An 18,982-nucleotide genomic window follows, 5' to 3' on the forward strand; every position below is an offset into this window, starting at 1 on the left:
AACCATTCTATCACCTGTATGCCCATAGTAATAGCTTAAAAGCGTCCAGGGGGTGACAGATTCCCTTTAAGGATCCTGATTTCTCCAACTGCAGAATAAGAAAAGAAACATAAGCAGAGTTTCTAGCAGATATATACATTTGCAGAATATTTTACTTTTATTCATTGGTCCAGTAGAAACGTTTTAAACAGTCCCAGATTGACATTATATTTTTATCTTTATGCACAAAGGTGTAGCTAGGGGTTCAGCTCAGGAGGAACAAAGTGTCTGACTGGGTTCCTAACCAGGCAACCATGTTTACAACTGTCCTAATTTCACTCAAACACTCAGATACAGTTGAGGATGGCAGTCGTTTCAGGCAGGCCCCTTCAAGTCCGGGTCCGAGGGGACCGCTATGCTACTGAATATACAGATAGGTCTACAAATATTTGGGCAGTGACAGAATCTTTGGACCATGCCACCATGTGCAGATAGTCTCTTCAGAGAGGAAGAGTATAGAACTCTAGTGTCACCTATTGGAAGAGTGCTAGTCCTCTTACTCTCTGAGGAGACTATTTGCATATTTCCCTGAGGAGCATTGCGGTTTTAAGTCTCCTCATCTTGGCATGCTTAGCATGTCACTCTCCACAACAAGAAGTGTTACTACTTCGATCCCGGTCAGAAGCCTCTCACACAGCCAAATCAGATATCACACTTTGTACTGACGAGGGCCAGTACCCCAAAACAGTGTCTGCAAATTGAGATTCTGGTTTGACTTTTATCCTTAATCATGTGACAAGGCTCGTTAAAGGGTTGACATTGACTTTAGGATTGTTACTTCCAATAGGTGGCACCAGAGTTCTAGTCCTCTTACTCTCTGAAGAGACTATTTGCATATTTCCCAGTGGTACATTGCGGCTTTAAGTCTCCTCATCTCGGCATGCTTAACATGTCACTCTTCACAAGGAGAAATGTTACTACTTGGATCATAACTTGAAAGTTGAAAGCCTCAGACAGATTTAACAGTTGAATTAATGACTGCTTGTATCTCCTGACAGATGTGCAGGAATCTGTGGGAAATCAAGTTTAAAATGCGCATATGTGTGAGAATATTATATTAGGGATTTACTAGTTATGCAGACTTCTCATCTCTTCATCTTCAATAGATCCTCCACCTTTTGACACAATCATCTAAGAGCTGATAGTGGGGTCTATTGTTCAGGATGGACAGTGATAACTGTAAATGTAAAATTAAAAAATGTTTCATTTCTCTAAAGAAACTGAATACAAAATTTGGAGTCACTGGGGTTGTGCACTGCTTGTGCGAGACATTACCACTGGTGGCAATTGAAACAATAAATATAATGTAGTATTATACTATTATTTTTTACATTTAGTCACTTGCCAGTGTATTATAAGATCGGAAAAACCCATAAAAACAAGTAGTCCTGTTCCCTTGAATTGACTTCTAGGTGGTTTCTGAATGTCTTGGTATGACTGCGCAGAGCACAACACATTTCAGTATATACAAGTAATGTCGCTGTTGCAATCTACTTCCTCTTTACACAGGAAAACCTTTAAACTTTTTTTATAATTTTCACACAAAGAAGATCTTGTAGCAGTAAATGAAGCAGCAGTTTGCTGGATTTCACTCAGATTTAAAGGTAAGATGATTTCTTCTACTGTATATCGGTTTTATTGGATTTTAAAAGATCTGCTTCTAACCCAGAAAATGTAAGTAAAAAAGGTTGTAATAAATGTATATCTTTACAAAGTAGACATGAAATAATTTTTATGATAATGGTATCCAAGTTGCAGCACTGACATATTTTGAACCCTACTGATACATTTTCTTGGTTGGTCTTTATATGGTGGTTCGGATGCATTTTATAAATGAAAACATATTCATATTTCATGCTGACGCAGGGATCATGAAACTGTTATACATATTTCAGGTTAGTAATATTAATTTGTAATTATGTAGAAGTTGTTCTCAGTCTTAGGTATATAAAAGCCAGGGAGCACTTACAATATTTCTAGGGGAACTTGGTCTGTGCTCTTGTCGTGATTTTGCTAAGTAGCATGTGTGATCATCTTGTGTAGTGTTTCCCAAACTCCAGTCTTCACCGCCCCCCAACAGATCATGACTTAGTAGAAATACTAACTGTGGACAGCACCTGGTAGGCCATAGACCTGGTGAAACACTGAGCTGTCAATCAGTTACCAGAACACGTTCTCCATTGTCTACATTAAGCATCAAACTGAAGTAGTGAGTATAAAGGAGGGATGAGTAGACCTGTGGAAGTTCAAGTTCGACCAAAACTTTAGTCCAAAGTTCGGTTTCGTCAGTTTCTCTCTCTCTAGCCTCTGTACTCTTCCAGTGCTGCAGAGGCAAAACTGTTTGAAGATGAGAACATCCTTTAACTAGATTTTCATCACTTTTTAGCATCAAATATTGTACTGTAAAACACAATCATCATCATCATCATCATCAAGATACTCCATACTAATATTTAAATATACCTTCATCCAGGAAAAAAACAATTGACAGCTCTCCAGTGATGGGAGCTCCTTGCCTTCAGATTGGTGCCCCCGCAATGTCATGGTGGGGGCCCGATTGTTGCTATGGTAACCCCAGGTCACCAAGCTACGAAAAGCTTCTGAGACCATGCTCACAGCATGGTGTCAGAAGCTTTCAGAATAGGTATAAGGCTATGTGCACACGCAGCGGATTACTCTGCAGATTTTTCTTGACTGATTTTGGTAAATCCGCAGGTAATCCGCACTGCGGATATCCTGCGGAATTACCGCGGATTTACCACTTTTTTGCAGTTTTTGTGTGGATTTCACCTGCGGTTTTACACCTGCAGATTCCTATTACGGAGCAGGTGTATACCGCTGCGGAATCTGCACAAAGAATTGACATGCTGCGGAATAAACAACGCTGCGTTTCCGCGCGTTTTTTTCCGCAGCATGTGCACTGCGGATTTGTTTTCCATAGGTTTACATGGAATTGTACAACGCATGGACAACTGCTGCGAATCTGCAGCGGCCAATCCGATGCGGATCCGCAGCAAAATCTGCAGCGTGTGCGCATACCCTTTGCATTGCAATGCGTTATACCTGCAATCAAACTTAAAAAAAAAAGGGAAAGTCCCATAAAGGGACTAAGTAAAAAAGTAAAAAAAAAATATAAAAATATGTAAAGAAAAAAAAATTACTAAATAATAATACAAAAATTACACCAATAAATACACATTTGTATGCAAAAAAATTAAATAAACAAAAAAGTACGTTTGGTATCGCCGTGTCTGGAGCAACCTGATCCAGAAAAGTGTCACACGAGTTCACTTAACCCCTTCAGTGAACACCAAAAAAAAAAAAAAAAAGTAGCCAACTATGCTTTGTTATCATATCACTGGAAAAGAGTGAAATTAAAAGACGAATGTACATAAAAAGATACCTCTGAAAACACCATGTTGTCCTGCAAAACAAAAGCCACCATACAGCTCTGTTAGCGGAAACATAAAAAAGATATAGCTCTCAGAATAAAGCAATGCAAAAAAAATTTTTATAAAACATTTTTTGTGTAATAGCAGCAAAACATAAAAAAACTATATGACTGTGGCATCACTGCAATTGTACTGATCCAAAAAATAAAGCTGCCTTATTAATTATACCACACTCAGAATGGAAAAAAAAAACAATTCCTGAATTGCTGGTTTTTGGTTATTCTGCCTCCACAAAAATGGGAAGAGAAAGCGATCAAAAAACATCATGCGAACAAAATTAGTACTAATAAATAAAACCATCAACTCATCCTGCAAAAAACAAGACCTCACATGACTTTGTTAGCTGAAATATGGAAAAATTATAGCTCTCAAAACATGGCGATGCAAAAATTAGATTTTGCAATAAAAAGTGTCTTTTTTAGTGTATGACAGCAGCCAGGCATAAGAAACCCGATACAAATCTGGTATCTCTGTAATTGGACCGTTCAGAAGAATAAAGTCGTCTAATCACTTATACAGCATGAGGAATGGCAGAAAAAATAAATAACACAAATTCTTCACCTCCTGTTGATTTGTTCATTCTCCCTCCCAAAGATCTCAGTAAGGCTTGGTGCACATTTATCATCCGCCTACTCTGAGCGCTTACACTGGGGTTTCCATGTAACTCTTTGAAATATGTGATTCAGATGGAACCCCCAGTGGAAGATTCCCTATAACGAGGCAGATGGAGGCACTGTTGACTCCATCTGACCTGTGATCCGGCGGTGTCCATCTTTTTAGGTGTGCATAAAAACTTGATCAGCCACAGTTTTGTGCACTTTTGAAAAGTCTCATTGTCTCATTATAGTGATTGAGGGTTTCATCTGCATCATGTCACTCAAAGATTTAAATGGCAACCCCAAAGTAAGTGCCCACCATAGAGCACCGGATAAATGTGATCCCAAACCTTATGAAAAATGTTCCCGATAAAAGCTTCAACTCAATCCACAAAAAAAGAAAGTCCCCACTCCAGTTCGTCATCTGTTCACGGAAGTATAGGGGCTTCCATGATACTGGTAGTACAAAGGTTCTGACAGAGCAAAATGGCTCCTCGCCCCCTCCAAAAAAAATTTAGCGAATTCTGTGCTTCCAAATTCAAATGCCGCCCTCCCTTCTAAGCCAAAGTGGGCATAAACCATCTTTAGCATCCACATGTTTGGCAAGGGTATAATTTCCAAAATGGGGTGTCTTGAGGGGGCATTCTGCTCTTCTAGCGCTTAGGGGCTCTGTATATGGAGTCTCAAACAATTCTAGGAATATCTGCGCTTCAGGAGGCAAACAGTGCTCTGCCCCTCCCGAGTCTCGTCATGTGGCTGATCAGTACTGTTCAACCCCGCATGGTGTATTTCTACATTCAGCAGAAATTGTGGGACATATTTCGGTGCCATTTTTACCCATTCGTGTGTGAAAATGTAAAATCTGGAGCTAAAACAAAATTTTTGTGGTAAAAATGTAATTATTTTTTCATCACTGCCCAATGATATAAAATTCTGTGACACACATGTGGTGTCAATATGATCACTGCACCCCTAGATGAATTCTTTGAGAGGTTTAGTTTGTAAAATTGGGTCACTTATGGGGACTCTACCTGTGGGTCATAGCACCCCCAAACCATAACAGTAAAATCAGCACAATAATATGGCACTTCTTCCCTTTTAAGCTTTGCACTGTGCCTCAAAAGTAGTTCCCAATTACATGTAGGGAGAAATTTCACAACAAATTTTTGGGTCCATTTTCTCCTGTTATGAGTCGCCCACCAGGGCAGTGGGGTACTCGGTACCGGGTCCGGTCTTAAAGGGGATGTCACGTGGCTACGACCCGGTTCGTGGCCCTGGGCGCCCAATTAAAGGGGAACGGTCCTTTAGGGAATTTGGTATTAAAGTCTATTCGTGACGCCATCTGTGGTTTTCTGTCAGTAGGGACCCACGCCACTTAAAGGGGTCCTCTGGGGTGATGGTATGGCAGCTGGATGGTGACGCTTCCCACAGGTGAGACTAAATTTAATACACCGCACACTCTAAGGGTATCATATGAAAAAAATTTTTTGAATTTATTGAAGTGCTATAGATTTATTATTCAACAGTGCAAAAATGCGACCAGAAGTCAAACTGACAACGTTTCGACTCTTCCCGAGTCTTTGTCAAGTGGTCAATGAAAAGAACAAAACATATATTAACAATTGTACAACACGAGTATACATACAAAGATCATTCTGTTCACAATTGTAGCACACAAAACCCGAGGGAGAAAGAAACATAAACATAAACATATATAAATATATATACATATATACAAGACATAGCATTTTACAGGTATTGCCTCCTGTCACGGGTGAGAGGAATCCCCCCGTTGTAGGTGAGAGTGGCGTTCCGCGTGATTGGAGGTGATCTCATAGTAGTTCAAAGGACGGTAGGCACGAGAAGATACCGGGGTGAGGTTTACCTTAGCAAGGTGAATAGTGGTGTAGCACGAAAAGTATCCTTGTAGCATATAGAAAATCTATAAAGAATAAATAATGTTAGTAGGGGCTATAAATGTAAGACAACCTAAAGCCAAATATTGAGAAAATTACCTTGCATAATATTTTATTTATAATAGACTGATAGCCCTGCTTAGTGGTACCGTAGATATAATCTGTCAGGAATATATAGGAGGAAATGAATGTATGGTAAAACAAAACACATGGAGGGTCATGTACAGTAAAGGTGCCGGAAGTTGTACCTGTCAAAGCTGGTAAGGGTACTAAATGGTATAGTAGTGGCCCAGAACAAATTGCAATAGTCCTATTGTGCCGCAGGATGGAACCTGTAGAGGATGCACCCGATTAGGGCATGGCCAGCATAGAAGTGTAATAGGCAGTACTATATGGTATTACCTGGTAAGGTCAGTAGATAAGGAGAAATATTATCCTCGTAGGGAATGCTCATTGGTTGGTGGGTCCGTAGTATTACAGGTGTACTCTGTTATAGATGTACCAAGTTAGACTGTGTACGTACAGTACAGGAGTGAAAGTAGAAAATGGTTATAAAGGGTATTACCTTGCGCTGCTGTTAATGTGGGACTATTGTAAGATTTCTCTGGCAATACAGGTAAATAGGTAGCATTAACTACAATAAGGCTGCAGGTGGAAGACCTCTGTGAAGAGATATATAGTGCAAATCAAATGTCTGAGTGCTATCAAGTTTAAGGCATACATAAGTAGTGCATAGGGAAAGGCATCATGAAATGTTACCTTGTAATGTACCTAGTAAGAGACTCCACCTGAGAGTTCTCTGGCCGTAGCAGGGACAGGATTGCACAGTTAGCAAGGGGGCTGGAGGTAAAGGGCCTCTGCAGAAAAATGCATAATGTAAGCCGGCACCCTGGAAAATACCAGGGTCATATGTCATAGAGAACAGTGGGCTACAAATACATTGGTGGGTCAGGGTATTACCTGGTGACGCTGTGAAGCAGGGTCCCCAGGGCTCCCAATGTGGGTGGCAGGGATGATGCATGCTGACAAATAAGTGGAGGGCACAAGTTGTAAAGTCTTTACCTGGTTTACTGATGGTAGTAGTCCACAGTCCAGGGTACCAGGCATGGATGGTGATGTGGTTAGGCCGGCTTGGAGGCAAAGGTGATCCCTCTCCCAGGTGAGGTCCGTAAGCCTTTCCTTTTTGCGCTAAGATGGCAAGGCCCCTGCTGCTTGTAGCTTGCTGGCAAGGTATCCTCTCTCTCCTGTCCTGGGACAGTTGCCTGCACGGTAGGCAGTTTGAGCCTTTTTATAGGGTCTCTACCATTACCCGGGCTCTTAGAGTACTGCTGTACCTCAGGCTTGGTGTGGGCAGTTAAAGTGCAGTATAGTGCCCTCCGGTTCTGCTATGTGTTGTGAATTTGGATTCTGGGCTCCCCCGGTGGCTACTGGTGGAATTGAACTGGTGTCTTCATCTTCTCTGTTCACCTGTTCCCATCAAGATGTGGGAGTCGCTATATAACCTTGCTGCTCTGTTAGTTGCTTGCCGGTCAACAATGTTATCAGAAGCCTCTCTGTGCTTGTTCCTGCTCCTAGACAACTACTAGATAAGTTGGACTCTTGTCCATGTTTGTTTTTGCATTTTTGTTCCAGTTCACAGCTGTAGTTTCGTTACTGTGTCTGGAAAGCTCTTGTGAACAGGAATTGCCACTCTGGTGTTATGAGTTAATGCCAGAGTTTTAAAGTAATTTCTGGATGGTGTTTTGATAGGGTTTTCAGCTGACCATGAAAGTGTCCTTTCTGTCTTCTGCTATGTAGTAAGTGGACCTCAAATTTGCTAAACCTATTTTCATACTACGTTTGTTATTTCATCTTTACTCACCGACAATACATGTGGGGGGCCTCTGTCTCCTTTCGGGGTATTTCTCTAGAGGTGAGCTAGGACTAATATTTTCCTCTGCTAGCTTTATTTAGTCCTCCGGCTGGTGCTGGGCATCTAGAATCAACGTAGGCATGCTACCCGGCCACTGCTAGTTGTGCGTTAGGTTTAGTTCATGGTCAGCTCAGTTTCCATCTTCCAAGAGCTAGTTCCTATATATATGCTGAAGCTATGTTCTCTTGCCATTGAGATCATGACAGTTTGACCGGCCCACTAAAGGGTTAAAATCCTTGGCTGAGAAAGGAGAGAAATAAGTAGTCTGCTGAAATTTTTTTTTTTTTTTTTTCTCTCCTTCTAATCTTTGAATGGCTCTGTGTCCACCTGTTTGCAATGGATCTTCAGAGTGTAACTGCAGGTTTGAATAATCTCGCCACGAAGGTACAAAATTTGCAAGACTTTGTTTGTCATGCACCTGTATCTGAGCCGAGAATTCCTTTGCCGGAATTTTTCTCGGGGAATAGATCTGGGTTTCAGAATTTTCGAAATAATTGCAAATTATTTTTGTCCTTGAAATTTCGCTCTGCCGGAGACCCTGCACAGCAGGTCAGGATTGTGATTTCCTTGCTCCGGGGCGACCCTCAAGACTGGGCTTTTTCATTGACACCAGGGGATCCTGCGTTGCTCAATGTGGATGCGTTTTTTCTGGCCTTGGGGTTGCTTTATGACGAACCTCATTTGGAGCTTCAGGCAGAAAAAACTTTGATGTCCCTATCTCAGGGGCAAGATGAAGCGGAAATTTACTGCCAAAGATTCCGTAAATGGTCTGTGCTTACTCAGTGGAATGAGTGCGCCCTGGCGGCGACTTTCAGAGAGGGTCTCTCTGATGCCATTAAGGATGTTATGGTGGGGTTCCCTGTGCCTGCGGGTCTGAATGAGTCCATGACAATGGCTATTCAGATCGATAGGCGTTTGCGGGAGCGCAAACCAGTGCACCATCTGGCGGTGTCCACTGAGAAGTCGCCAGAGAGTATGCAGTGTGATAGAATTCTGTCCCGAAGCGAGCGGCAGAATTTTAGACGGAAAAATGGGTTGTGTTTCTATTGTGGTGATTCTACTCATGTTATATCAGCATGCTCTAAGCGCACTAAAAAGCTTGATAAATCTGTTTCCATTTGCACCTTACCGTCTAAGTTTATTCTATCTGTGACCCTGATTTGCTCTTTGTCATCTATTACCACGGACGCCTATGTCGACTCTGGCGCCGCTTTGAGTCTTATGGATTGGTCCTTTGCCAAACGCTGTGGGTATGATTTAGAGCCTTTGGAGACTTCTATTCCTCTGAAGGGGATTGACTCCACCCCATTGGCTAATAATAAACCACAATACTGGACACAAGTAACTATGCGTATTAATCCGGATCACCAGGAGATTATTCGCTTTCTGGTGTTGTATAATCTACATGATGATTTGGTGCTAGGATTGCCTTGGCTGCAATCTCACAACCCAGTCCTCGACTGGAGAGCTATGTCTGTGTTGAGCTGGGGATGTAAGGGGACTCATGGGGATGTACCTGTGGTTTCCATTTCATCATCTATTCCCTCTGAAATTCCTGAGTTCCTGTCTGACTATTGTGACGTCTTTGAAGAATCCAAGCTTGGTTCGTTACCTCCGCACCGAGAGTGCGATTGTGCCATAGATTTAATCCCGGGTAGTAAATACCCAAAGGGTCGTTTATTTAATTTGTCTGTGCCTGAACATGCTGCTATGCGAGAATATATAAAGGAGTCCTTGGAAAAGGGACATATTCGTCCATCGTCATCTCCCTTAGGAGCCGGTTTTTTCTTTGTGTCAAAAAAAGACGGCTCTTTGAGACCATGTATTGATTATCGGCTTTTGAATAAGATCACTGTTAAATATCAATACCCATTGCCGTTGCTGACTGATTTGTTTGCTCGCATAAAGGGGGCCAAGTGGTTCTCTAAGATTGACCTTCGTGGGGCGTATAATTTGGTGCGAATCAGGCAGGGGGATGAGTGGAAAACCGCATTTAATACGCCCGAGGGCCACTTTGAGTATTTGGTGATGCCTTTTGGTCTTTCAAATGCTCCGTCAGTTTTCCAGTCCTTTATGCATGATATTTTTCGCGATTATTTGGATAAATTTATGATTGTGTATCTGGATGATATTCTGATTTTTTCGGATGACTGGGACTCTCATGTCCAGCAAGTCAGGAGGGTTTTTCAGGTTTTGCGGTCTAATTCTTTGTGTGTGAAGGGTTCTAAGTGTGTTTTTGGGGTACAGAGGATTTCCTTTTTGGGATATATTTTTTCCCCCTCTTCCATTGAAATGGATCCTGTCAAGGTTCAAGCTATTTGTGATTGGACGCAGCCCTCTTCTCTTAAAAGTCTTCAGAAATTTTTGGGCTTTGCTAACTTTTATCGTCGATTTATTGCTGGTTTTTCGGATATTGCTAAGCCATTGACCGATTTGACTAAGAAGGGTGCTGATGTTGCTGATTGGTCCCCTGATGCTGTGGAGGCCTTTCGGGAGCTTAAGCGCCGTTTTTCCTCTGCCCCTGTGTTGCGTCAGCCTGATGTTGCTCTACCTTTTCAGGTTGAGGTCGACGCTTCTGAGATCGGAGCTGGGGCAGTGTTGTCGCAGAAAAGTTCTGACTGCTCCGTGATGAGGCCTTGTGCCTTCTTTTCCCGTAAATTTTCGCCCGCTGAGCGGAATTATGATGTTGGGAATCGGGAGCTTTTGGCCATGAAGTGGGCTTTTGAGGAGTGGCGCCATTGGCTTGAGGGGGCCAGACATCAGGTGGTGGTATTGACTGACCACAAAAATTTGATTTATCTTGAGACCGCCAGGCGCCTGAATCCTAGACAGGCGCGCTGGTCATTATTTTTCTCTCGGTTTAATTTTGTGGTGTCATACCTACCGGGTTCTAAGAATGTTAAGGCGGATGCCCTTTCTAGGAGTTTTGAGCCTGACTCGCCTGGTAACTCTGAGCCCACAGGTATCCTTAAGGATGGAGTGGTATTGTCAGCCGTTTCTCCAGACCTGCGGCGGGCCTTGCAGGAGTTTCAGGCGGATAGACCTGATCGTTGCCCACCTGATAAACTGTTTGTTCCTGATGATTGGACCAGTAGAGTCATCTCTGAGGTTCATTCTTCTGCGTTGGCAGGTCATCCTGGCATTTTTGGTACCAGGGATTTGGTGGCAAGGTCCTTCTGGTGGCCTTCCCTGTCACTAGATGTGCGAGGCTTTGTGCAGTCTTGTGACGTTTGTGCTCGGGCCAAGCCTTGTTGTTCTCGGGCTAGTGGATTATTGTTGCCCTTGCCTATTCCTAAGAGGCCTTGGACGCACATCTCGATGGATTTTATTTCAGATCTGCCTGTTTCTCAGAAGATGTCTGTCATCTGGGTGGTGTGTGACCGTTTTTCTAAGATGGTCCATTTGGTTCCTCTGCCCAAGTTGCCTTCTTCTTCCGAGTTGGTTCCTCTGTTTTTTCAAAATGTTGTTCGTTTGCATGGTATTCCTGAGAATATCGTTTCTGACAGAGGGACCCAATTCGTGTCTAGATTTTGGCGGGCATTCTGTGCTAGGATGGGCATAGATTTATCTTTTTCGTCCGCTTTCCATCCTCAGACTAATGGCCAGACCGAGCGGATTAATCAGACCCTGGAGACATATCTGAGGTGTTTTGTGTCTGCTGACCAGGATGATTGGGTTGCTTTTTTGCCATTGGCGGAGTTCGCTCTCAATAATCGGGCCAGCTCTGCCACTTTGGTGTCCCCGTTTTTCTGTAATTCGGGGTTTCATCCTCGATTTTCCTCTGGTCAGGTGGAATCTTCGGATTGTCCTGGAGTGGATGCTGTGGTGGAGAGATTGCATCAGATCTGGGGGCAGGTGGTGGACAATTTGAGGTTGTCCCAGGAGAAGACTCAGCTTTTTGCCAACCGCCACCGTCGTGTTGGTCCTCGGCTTTGTGTTGGGGATTTGGTGTGGTTGTCTTCTCGTTTTGTCCCTATGAGGGTCTCTTCTCCTAAGTTTAAGCCTCGGTTCATCGGCCCGTATAAGATATTGGAGATTCTTAACCCTGTTTCCTTCCGTTTGGACCTCCCTGCATCCTTTTCTATTCATAACGTTTTTCATCGGTCATTATTGCGCAGGTATGAGGTACCGGTTGTGCCTTCCGTTGAGCCTCCTGCTCCGGTGTTGGTTGAGGGTGAGTTGGAGTACGTTGTGGAGAAAATCTTAGACTCTCGTGTTTCCAGACGGAGACTCCAGTATCTGGTCAAGTGGAAGGGATACGGCCAGGAGGATAATTCTTGGGTGAATGCATCTGATGTTCATGCCTCTGATCTGGTTCGTGCCTTTCATAGGGCCCATCCTGATCGCCCTGGTGGTTCTGGTGAGGGTTCGGTGCCCCCTCCTTGAGGGGGGGGTACTGTTGTGAATTTGGATTCTGGGCTCCCCCGGTGGCTACTGGTGGAATTGAACTGGTGTCTTCATCTTCTCTGTTCACCTGTTCCCATCAAGATGTGGGAGTCGCTATATAACCTTGCTGCTCTGTTAGTTGCTTGCCGGTCAACAATGTTATCAGAAGCCTCTCTGTGCTTGTTCCTGCTCCTAGACAACTACTAGATAAGTTGGACTCTTGTCCATGTTTGTTTTTGCATTTTTGTTCCAGTTCACAGCTGTAGTTTCGTTACTGTGTCTGGAAAGCTCTTGTGAACAGGAATTGCCACTCTGGTGTTATGAGTTAATGCCAGAGTTTTAAAGTAATTTCTGGATGGTGTTTTGATAGGGTTTTCAGCTGACCATGAAAGTGTCCTTTCTGTCTTCTGCTATGTAGTAAGTGGACCTCAAATTTGCTAAACCTATTTTCATACTACGTTTGTTATTTCATCTTTACTCACCGACAATACATGTGGGGGGCCTCTGTCTCCTTTCGGGGTATTTCTCTAGAGGTGAGCTAGGACTAATATTTTCCTCTGCTAGCTTTATTTAGTCCTCCGGCTGGTGCTGGGCATCTAGAATCAACGTAGGCATGCTACCCGGCCACTGCTAGTTGTGCGTTAGGTTTAGTTCATGGTCAGCTCAGTTTCCATCTTCCAAGAGCTAGTTCCTATATATATGCTGAAGCTATGTTCTCTTGCCATTGAGATCATGACAGCTATGTGTCTTAGAGTCCCACAAAAGCCTCGGGCTCCAGGTACCCGGTTTCTGCACTTCGGCTCTGAGGGTGCCCGGTCACAGTTCCCCTCTGAGTCCTTTTTCCACTCCTGTGCTCCTTTCCTCAATGCTCCACTGCATACAACAAACCTTCAAGTTCTCTACCTTCCCATGATCCGCAGCTCAGTCCTGGCTGCACGGCTCTGCTGTCTGCCTCACAGACTTCCTTCTGTCTCAGTGTCTCTCCCAGACTGCTCTCCTTGGTCTCCTTGGACCAGCTAACTCTGTCTACTGTCTCTGAACAACTGGCTAACTCCTCCTCCAGATTAGGATACTTAAAGCTGGGGAAGCTCCCCTGAATCCGGGTCCTGAGCTCCCCCTCCTGGCCTGGATTCAGAATGTGCTGCATGTGTGTGCTTACCTGGTAAAGAGAATCCTCTTTGTCTCCATGCATAATATCACCCTCCCCGAAAGGAAGGTAACATCACTGTAACAACCAGTTACCTGGGGTTACCTACAGAAAATTAATAAAAATGTGATTTTTTTATTTTCTTAGCTCTATGTTATAAACTTCTATGAAGCATCTGGGGTTCAAGGTGATCACTATACTTGTATATAGGTTTCCTTGAGGGGTCTAGTTTCCAAAATGGGGTCACTTGTGGGGGTTTCCACTGTTTAGGCATATCAGGGGCTCTCCAAACGCGACATGGTGTCCACTCTCAGTTCAAGCCAAGTTTGTGTTCAAAAAGTCAAACCTTGCTATTTCCATTCAGAGCCCAAACAGTGGTTTTCCTCCACACATGCAGTGTCGGGATACTCAGGAGAAATTGCACAAAAATTTTTGGGGTCCATGTTTTCCTGTTATCTTTGCACTTCTTCCCTTTTGAGCTTTGCACTGTGCCTCAAAAATAGTCACCAATTACATGTAGTAAGAAATTTCTGAAGATATTTTGGGGTCCGTATTATCCTCTTACCCTACAGAAAATAAACAATTTGGTGCTAAAAGATCATGTTTGTGGAAAAAAATGTGTTTTTTTATTTTCACAGCTCTACATTATAAAACTTCTGTGAAGCACCTGGGGGTTCAAGGTACTCACCACCACACATCTAGTTAAGTTCCTTGAGGAGTCTAGTTTCCAAAATTGGGTCACTTATGCGGGTTCCCACTGTTTAGGCACTTCACGGGCTCCTTCCCTTCCAAGCCCAGTCGTACGCCCAAACAGTGTTTTTTCTCCACACATGAGGTATCGGCGTACTCAGGAGAATTTGCACAACATTTTTTTGTGTCCATTTTCTCCTGCTACCTTTGTAAAAATAAAATAATTGGGGCTAAAAGATTATTTTTAAAGAAAAAATTTGCTTTTTAAGTTGCACGGCTCTAAGGTATAAACTTATGTGAAGCACCTGTTGGTTCAAGGAGCTAACGAATAGTGTTGAGCGATACCGTCCGATACTTGAAAGTATCGGTATCGGAAAGTATCGGCCGACACTGGCAAAGTATCGGATCTAATCCGATACCGATACCCGATACCAATACAAGTCAATGGGACACCAAGTATCGGACAGTATCCTGTATGGTTCCCAGGGTCTGAAGGAGAGGAAACTCTCCTTCAGGCCCTGGGATCCATATCAATGTGTAAAAGAAAGAATTAAAATAAAAAATAGGGATATACTCACCCTCCGACCCAGCCTGGACTTTACCGCTGTAACCGGGAGCCGTTGTACCTAAGAATGCGCGCTTGAAGGGCCTTAGATGAGGTCACTGCGCTCTGATTGGTCCGTAGAGGTCGCGTGACCGCTACGCAACCAATCATAAAGCAGTGATGTCACCTAAGGTCTTTCAAGCGCTTGAAATACCTTAGAAGACGTCCGCAGCTTCTGATTGGTCGCGTAGCGGTCGCGTGACCGCTACGCGACCAATCACAAAGCAGTGACGTCTTCTAAGGTATTTCAAGCGCTTGAAAAACCTTAGGTGACGTCACTGCTTTGTGATTGGTCGCGTAGCGGTCACGCGACCTCTACGGACCAATCAGAGCGCAGTGACCTCATCTAAGGCCCTTCAAGCGCGCATTCTTAGGTACAACGGCTCCCGGTTACGGCGGTAAAGTCCAGGAGCTGCCGGAGAGGTGAGTATATCCCTATTTTTTATTTTAATTCTTTATTTTACACATTGATATTAATCCCGATACCGATTCCCGATACCACAAAAGTATCGGATCTCGGTATTGGAATTCCGATACCCGCAAGTATCGGCCGATACCCGATACTTGCGGTATCGGAATGCTCAACACTACTAACGAAACATCTAGATAAGTTCCTTGAGGGGACTAGTTTCCAAAATGGTCTCACTTGTGGGGGGTTCCACTGTTTAGGCACATCAGAGGCTCTCCAAATGCGACAAATCTTCCGTTCTCGATTGCAGCCAATTCTATGTTGAAAAAGTCAAACGGTGCTTTTCTTCCGTCCACATTGCTTTAGTTCCTTTAAACTGTGAACAGTTCCATTTTTGTCACTAAAATAACAACAAAACTGGACATGTTTGGTATCTCCGTAATCAAACTCATGAGGAGAATAATATTATGAGATCATTTTACCACATAATTTACACTGTAAAAACAATTCCCAAAAAACAATATCAGAATTGCGTTACTGTTCACAATTTCACCTTGGAATTTTTTACCTGTTTTCCAGTACATTTTGTGGTAAAATGAATGGTATTATTCAAAAGTACATCTTGTCTCCTGGAAGAAAAAGACAAACCCTCATATGTATATGTGGACAATAAAATAAAAAAGTATGGCTCTGAAAAGAAGGGGGGAAAAATGAAAATGCAGAAACGAAAATTGTCCACGTCAAGAATGGGTTTATATGGCTGTGTAGATATTTAAAAGATAAGCCAGTTGATCCCATTATGATCCCAACAAGCTGCTTCAAAAGCGAGACGTTTCGTTATAAGTTCAGTCAAGTGCATTAGGACAGGACAATGGGCTTACAAGCGCCTTTGCTTCTGCTGGATTCACAAACAGCAGTACCTTCCCCTGGCTGAATGAGAAGTCAGTGGCCAATGTACCAGTGTAAACGACCTGTCAGTCAGTCAGGGGAGGATGCTGCTAGTTCAGGAATACAACAGACCCTTCGGAGCTGAAACTGCATATACATGGCGTAATGAACTTCCGGACTGAACAGCAAAATTTTATATCTTGCTGCTAAAAAAGCACTGTGGGGGTCATCAAAAGATAAGCCTGTCAATGGTTTGATGCCTTTAAGTTTAATTTATTTTTACTTTGAACACATTGAAACAACACATTTAAATCTACAGACTTATTTTTCTTTAATTGAGAAAATATAAGTCAGGCTAAAGAGAATTTTCAAGATGTCATATTTTTAATATTACTATTAATATATTTTTAATATTACTACTAAAAAGTAGTAATTGCTACAATAGATATTTGGAAACAAATATTGCCAAAAGGATTTTCACCCACACTCTTCCAAGAGCCATAACTTTCTTTTCCTGTTAATATAACCATAAAAGAGCTTGTTTTTTGTGGGATGAGTACCATCAGTTCTATGCCATCAGTGTAGCCCATTCTTAACCCCTTAACGACCGCCGAGACGCCTTTTATCGGCAGCAGTTAAAGGCCCTTATTCCTCAGCACCACCTTTTAATGGCGGTGGAAATAAGGGTATAGCACCCCTCAACGTTGGAAAATCTCTGGGGTCTCGGCTACCGGGGGTAGCAGAGACCGTGGAGAACATGATTCAGGTCGATTTTTACCATCCCTAGTCTTGTGATCGCTGTTATTCACTGAATAATGGTGATTGCAAAAAAAAAGTCAGATTTCCCATTAATTTCTCTCTCCTCTGATATGATCTAGCATACCAGAGGAGAGAAAAATGGGGTCCCCCGAGCCCCCCGGTAGGCGCATACGCAGTGTGCCCACCGAGTTCAGCCGGCCTAGTACCCGGCAACAATAGAAGATTTTTCCTATTGGTTAATTTTGATCACTGTAATGGACCATATCACAGTGATCAAAATAAAAAAAATAGTAAATCAAGCCCCTTTTTATCATCCCCATAGTTATGAAAAAATAATAAAATAAAAAAAAATTATTTTTTCCATTCTTTGCAGTTAGTTTAGGGTTGGGGCTAGGGTTAAAGTTGAGGTTAAAGCTAGGGTTAGGATTGGGCTAGGGTTAGAGTTGGGGCTAGGGTTAGAGTTGGGGCTAGGGTTAGAGTTGAGGATAGGGTTAGGGTTGGGGTTGGGGTTAGGGTTGTGTTGTTGGGGTTAGGGTTATGGTTGTGGTTAGGGTTAGGATTATGGATAGGGTTGGATTAAGGTTACGGGTGTGTTGGGGTTAGGGTTGGGACTTTGTTAGGGTTGGAGTTAGAATTGGGTGGCTTCCACTGTTTAAGTACATCAGGGAGTCTCCAAGTGTGACATGGCACCCAACATCGATTCAAGCCAATTTTGCATTCAAAAAGTCAAACGGTCCTCCCTCCCTTCTGAGCCCTGCCATGCACAAACAGTGGCTTTCCCCACATACGGTGTATCCGCGTACTCAGGAGAAATTGCACAACAAATTTTGTGGTCCATTTTTTCCCGATACCCTTGTGAAAATAAAAAAGTTTGGATCTAAAGTAAAGTTTTGGGGAAAAAAGTAAAATGTTCATTTTTTTCCCGCCACATTGCTTTAGTTCTCGTAAAGCACCTGAAGGGTTAATAAACTTCTTGAATGTGGTTTTGAGCACCTTGAGGGGTGCAGTTTTTAGAATGGTGTCACTTTTGGTTATTTTCTGTACTATTGACCCCCCAAATTCACTTCAAATGTGAGGTGACCATTAAAAAAATGGTTTTGTAAATTTTGTTGTAAAAATGAGAAATTGCTAGTCAACTTTCAACCCTTATAACGTCCTAGCAAAAAAAAATTATGTTTCCAAAATTGTGCTGTTGTAAAGTTGACATGTGGGAAATGTTAATTTTTATCTGTTTCATGTTACATGACTCTCTGATTTAACGGCACAAAAATTAAAAAATTTTCAATATTTTTGCCATTTTTTTCATAAATAAACGCAAATCATATTGAAAAAATGTTATCACTAACATGAAGTACAATATGTCACAAAACAACAATCTCAGAATCAGTGCAATACGTTGGAGAGTTCCAGAGCTATAACCTCATAAAGTGACAGTGGTCAGAATTGTAAAATTTGGCTTGGTCATTAAGGTCCAAATCGGCTCGGTCACTAAGGGGATAAAATGAAGAGATCTTCTTAGGAAATATAAAGAGGGTACATGTTATCAATATGTAGTTGCCACCTATAAATGTAGGTACTGCCACTATTACTGGTCTTCTGGTCTTATGGTCACATAGGGCACATCAAAGATAATTAAATGTAAAGTTTTTTTCTCATCTTCAAAGATGAATATTGTTGAATTTTGTTTACAAAAACTATCACTTTTGCAATTTACTGCTTATTTAAAATTGTAGCAGTTCTTTAGATATCAACATGCATATTTTGTTTACAATTTATTGCTTAGGGAACAGATCACCTGCTGATGTCCAGTATGTAAGCCATGCCATGTGCTACAGCTGGCCGGGATTAAGTCATTGCGCACTCCAAGGATCCCATCAACTTTAAAGCAGTGCTTACAAGCTCAATGGAAAAGGGCTTGCAAGCACTGTACACTTTATGCTGCCCAGCAATGGTCATTGATCTCCAAGTCACCGGGCTGTACATAATTAAAAAAAAGTGTTAATATTTCGATGATGGCTGAAAATTTTAATGAATAAGACATAGCAAATTACTTATATTTACAAATACTAGCCAACAGAAAGGACTGAGATCACCTCATAACTTGCCACTAATTGTCTAGTAATTTTATTTAGAAATTGTATAATACTGTACAATTGGATAATACTGCTATTAGATTTATTTTTT

The 18,982-nt window shown here is 42.4% G+C and overlaps 1 protein-coding gene across 2 annotated transcripts in view; it reads left to right on the forward strand.

The window, feature by feature from the left end:
* Positions 1–1,527: 1,527 nt before the first annotated feature.
* CD53 (CD53 molecule) overlaps positions 1,528–18,982 on the forward strand; it is a 58,964-nt gene continuing 41,509 nt past the window's right edge. Inside the window, exon 1 of one of the 2 annotated variants that reach the window (XM_077299485.1) lies at positions 1,528–1,643. Coding sequence is in view for 1 of the 2 variants with exons in the window: in XM_077299484.1 (XP_077155599.1) it covers positions 5,500–5,518 (19 nt within the window). In the remaining variant the exon portion in view is untranslated. Of the gene's footprint in view, positions 1,644–5,448; positions 5,519–18,982 lie in introns of those variants that run through there. The other variant, XM_077299484.1, reaches the window with a different exon arrangement.

This window comes from Ranitomeya variabilis, chromosome 3 (assembly GCF_051348905.1).
Source record: "Ranitomeya variabilis isolate aRanVar5 chromosome 3, aRanVar5.hap1, whole genome shotgun sequence".
NCBI classification, from domain to species: domain Eukaryota; kingdom Metazoa; phylum Chordata; class Amphibia; order Anura; family Dendrobatidae; genus Ranitomeya; species Ranitomeya variabilis.